This window comes from Beta vulgaris, chromosome 3, assembly GCF_026745355.1.
Source record: "Beta vulgaris subsp. vulgaris cultivar EL10 chromosome 3, EL10.2, whole genome shotgun sequence".
Lineage (NCBI taxonomy): Eukaryota > Viridiplantae > Streptophyta > Magnoliopsida > Caryophyllales > Amaranthaceae > Beta > Beta vulgaris.
The window spans coordinates 49956296-49959927 of record NC_079204.1 but is presented as its reverse complement, the minus strand read 5'-3'; the positions used below and the strand labels follow the sequence as shown (position 1 = coordinate 49959927).

The window sequence follows — 3632 nt, the reverse complement described above, 5'->3', positions numbered from 1 at the left end:
TTGGGTCGGGCCAAAACCGCCCGATCGGGCCCGGGACAAAACTGCTTCGTCAGTTTTTCGTAAAACAGCCATAACTTTCTCGTTTCTTATCGAAATTGGGCATATGACCTATCGTTGGAAAGCTCTTTGAACAAGCTATCACCTCCAATTTGAATCACATCAAAATCATTTATAGATTGAGAGATATGTGCATTCAAAGTTAGCCTTATGCCATTCACTAGATTTCAAGTCATATTTAACATGTGGTATCTATAATTTCTACTTTAATATATTGCAATACAAAGATTGCTTATTGATAATATGTTGGAGATAAGAATGGAAATTACAAAGATAACGTTGGAAAGAACTGCAGTTGCATTCTCATTTAATTAAACTAGAAAGAAACCATGCCTTGTAACTTTTATAGGCTACCAAGTAACTTACAAAGCAAAATAAAATCTAGCATTTGCTACCTACTTACGTGGGGTAGTTGTTGATATCTCTATTGACCATTGTAGTTCATATGCACCTATCCTAGCCAAGAATTGCAGTTTTAGACGTCACCATACTAATTTTGGATTCTTCTATTCTCATAATTTCAATATAATAGATATTGGTTGCTCGTTGGATCTGCTGTAAATTTTTTGGATCTATTTTGAAGGTTCATATCTTCAGTATCTTAACAACAACAAACTAAATACGATAAAACTGAAAAATAGGAACAAACAAGATGAGCGTGAATGTAAAAGAGTCCACTTTGGTGTGCCCAGCAGAGGAGACTCCAAGACACAGTCTTTGGCTCTCAAGAATAGACATGATCGCGCGCATGCCTTATTCACACTCTCCGCTCTTTTACATTTATAGTCCAAATGAGGATTTTACGGGCTCAAAGTGTCTGGAAACTAAAATTCTAAGAGAAGCTCTTAGTAGAATTTTAGTGCCATTTTATCCGGTGGCGGGTAGATTAAAGAAGAATGAAGAGAATGATCGATTCGAGATTGATTGCAATTCGAGTGGAGTCTTATTCCAAGAGGTAGAAACAACACACTGTCTTGCGGATTTTGAAGGCTTTAAGCCTACTACTGAACTTCGCAACTTGATCGTGCCTAGATGCGATTACTCCGGCGGTCTCTCGTCGTTCCCCCTACTATTGGTGCGAGTCACCCGCTTCCTATGCGGTGGCATGTGTATTGGGTTTGGCACCCATCACCATTTAACCGATGGAGTTGGATTTGTAAACTTTCTTAACTCATGGTCAAGACTTGTTAGGGGCCTTGAGCTCGATGTTCAGCCCAGCTTTGATAGGACCGTCTACCTGGCTCCCCGTCACCCACCTCAGGTCAAGTTCCGGCATCTGGAGTATGAGCCACCTTTACCACCTTTATCTCCCAAAGGATTTTCAGGTTAATTATAATTCCCTATTTAAGTATCAAATAATTTTGTTTTTATCACTGATATTTATTACTACATATAATTGACGAAATCATAACGATTACCCGTCTCGTTTCATTCTCACGGCTCTAATATGTAACTTTGACCTACTATATTTTCTATATCATATTAGTAAATAGTATAAAAAGTTTATATTATGAATGTACACATTGAGGCAAATTTAAGAAGATCCCACATGAATATGTTTTTTTTATATGAATAAAAAGATTTAGTTAACGATTTTAAAATTTAACATCCAAAATAGGAACATAAACTATATTTTGAAACGGAGGAAATATATATTAATTTTGTAAATAGTTGTTGATTTATAATCTTCAACTATATGTATATAAAATAATCTGCAGTCAAAAAATTTAGTGTCTTACATATCGATGTGGAGGAAGTAGGTGAGATAGTAAGATGGTAAGTTGGTAAATGATACTCTGGTAACTGTTGGAATTAGTCCCTTCAAAATAGTGGGTGGTTACTTTCTATTGTTTCGGAGCATGTGTATTTGATGAGTTAATAAAGAATATAAGAAACTGTTGTGATATATACAACTAGTTCCATATGCACGCGATGCATGCAAAAATAAATAAAAGGTCAATTGCGTAATAATATATACGAAATTATTCATATAGTTCATTGTATATTTTTCTTTTGTTTTTTGAAAGCCAATAAATCAATGATGATGTAAGTATTTTGTTAATCGAGGATATAATGATAAAAGATGATGAATTTGTATTTATTAGTTAAGGGTATAAAAGGAATTACCATTTTTGGTGTCCCCCTCCTCTTTCCTTATATAATAGAAAAATAGAAATTAACGAAATAAATAATTAATGAAAAATTAACACAAGAATCAAAGTTGTTGGGGGAGTTGTTCCCTAATCCCCACCAGACATGTTTCACTCCTAAATCCCATCTCGCTGACCGAACAACGCGACTCCCGTGCTTAGTTAATCCTAACCTCGGATAATTAATTTAAGGCATAGTTCAAGAGAAACTTAACTTGTTAATAGTATGTTGTTAGTGGAAATAGTGGACAGCTTATTTTTTACTCAGGAGTTAAGTTGTGGGATATATATATCTTAGAGAAATAAATACAGGAAGCAGTTTATCTTTTTTATATCTTCCCTTCTCTGCTCTTCTCTTCTCTTCTCTTCTCTTCTCTTGTACTATCCCTAAATTCAACAGTAACAACTAATTATAACAACGTAACTTAATAAAGGGGGTGTTTCTTATAAATTGTCGTAAGAGTTCATTATGAAGTTTTTTGACTATATTGTTGATGTACTTACTAAATCAGGTGGGATGACAAGCACAAAGGAGGGTTTGTTCAAACTTTCTAAGCGTCAAATTGATATCTTGAAATTACAAGCAAGATTTCCTTCCAAGGAAGTACCAAGCTACAACGACCCAACCACATATGAGGTGCTAGCTGGGCATATATGGCGGAGTGCATGCAAAGCACGCGGCTTAGGAGGTGATCAACCCGTAAAACTGTACATACCAACTGATGGACGATCCAGATTAAAGGATCCAACTCTACCGCAAGGGTACTTTGGGAATGTAGTTTTTTTCACAGCTTGTATTGCTAAAGCGTGTGATATCTCGTCCAAGCCACTACGGTATGCTGTAAGTAAGGTTCATGATGCATTACAAAATGTGGAGGACATCGAGTACTTGAGATCAGCAATTGATTACCTAGAACAACAGGCGGATCTAACGACTCTTGTTCGTGGGCCCCACACTGTTGCATGTCCTAACCTATCAATAAACTCTTGGGGTAGGCTCCCTTTTCATAAAGCAGATTTTAGTTTGGGGAAGCCTAAGTTTGTGGGTCATGGCGGGATTAGATACGAGGGGCAATCGTTTTTCGTCCCGAGCCCAAACGACGATGGTAGTTTTTCACTGAGCATCAATCTATTCACCGTTCACATGAATCTCTTCGAGAACTACTTGTATGATTTTGTAAGTTTTCCTTGTTTATAAGTTATTTTGTTTAAGAAACCCGCGACCAAATCCATCATTTGGTCGGTTATTGTTATGACTTGTGAGGTAGTAACTAGTAAGTGTGGTGCTTGAGTTTTGTGACATCGTCACATCGATAGAGATCTTATATGTCATTATAGATGTTTTGGCCTGTTTAACTATTATGTTATGTCGTGTTATGAACATTTACTAATAACACTGAATCTACAATTAAGATTTTCGATTTT

The 3632-nt window shown here is 36.2% G+C and overlaps 1 protein-coding gene across 1 annotated transcript; it reads left to right on the top strand.

The window, feature by feature from the left end:
- The first annotated feature begins 390 nt into the window (after positions 1-390).
- LOC104889293 (shikimate O-hydroxycinnamoyltransferase) lies at positions 391-3632 on the top strand. The gene is made up of 2 exons (XM_010674488.4): positions 391-1382; positions 2720-3632. Exons 1-2 carry the CDS (start codon positions 710-712, stop codon positions 3403-3405), a joined length of 1359 nt encoding a protein of 452 aa, XP_010672790.1. The 5' UTR covers positions 391-709; the 3' UTR covers positions 3406-3632.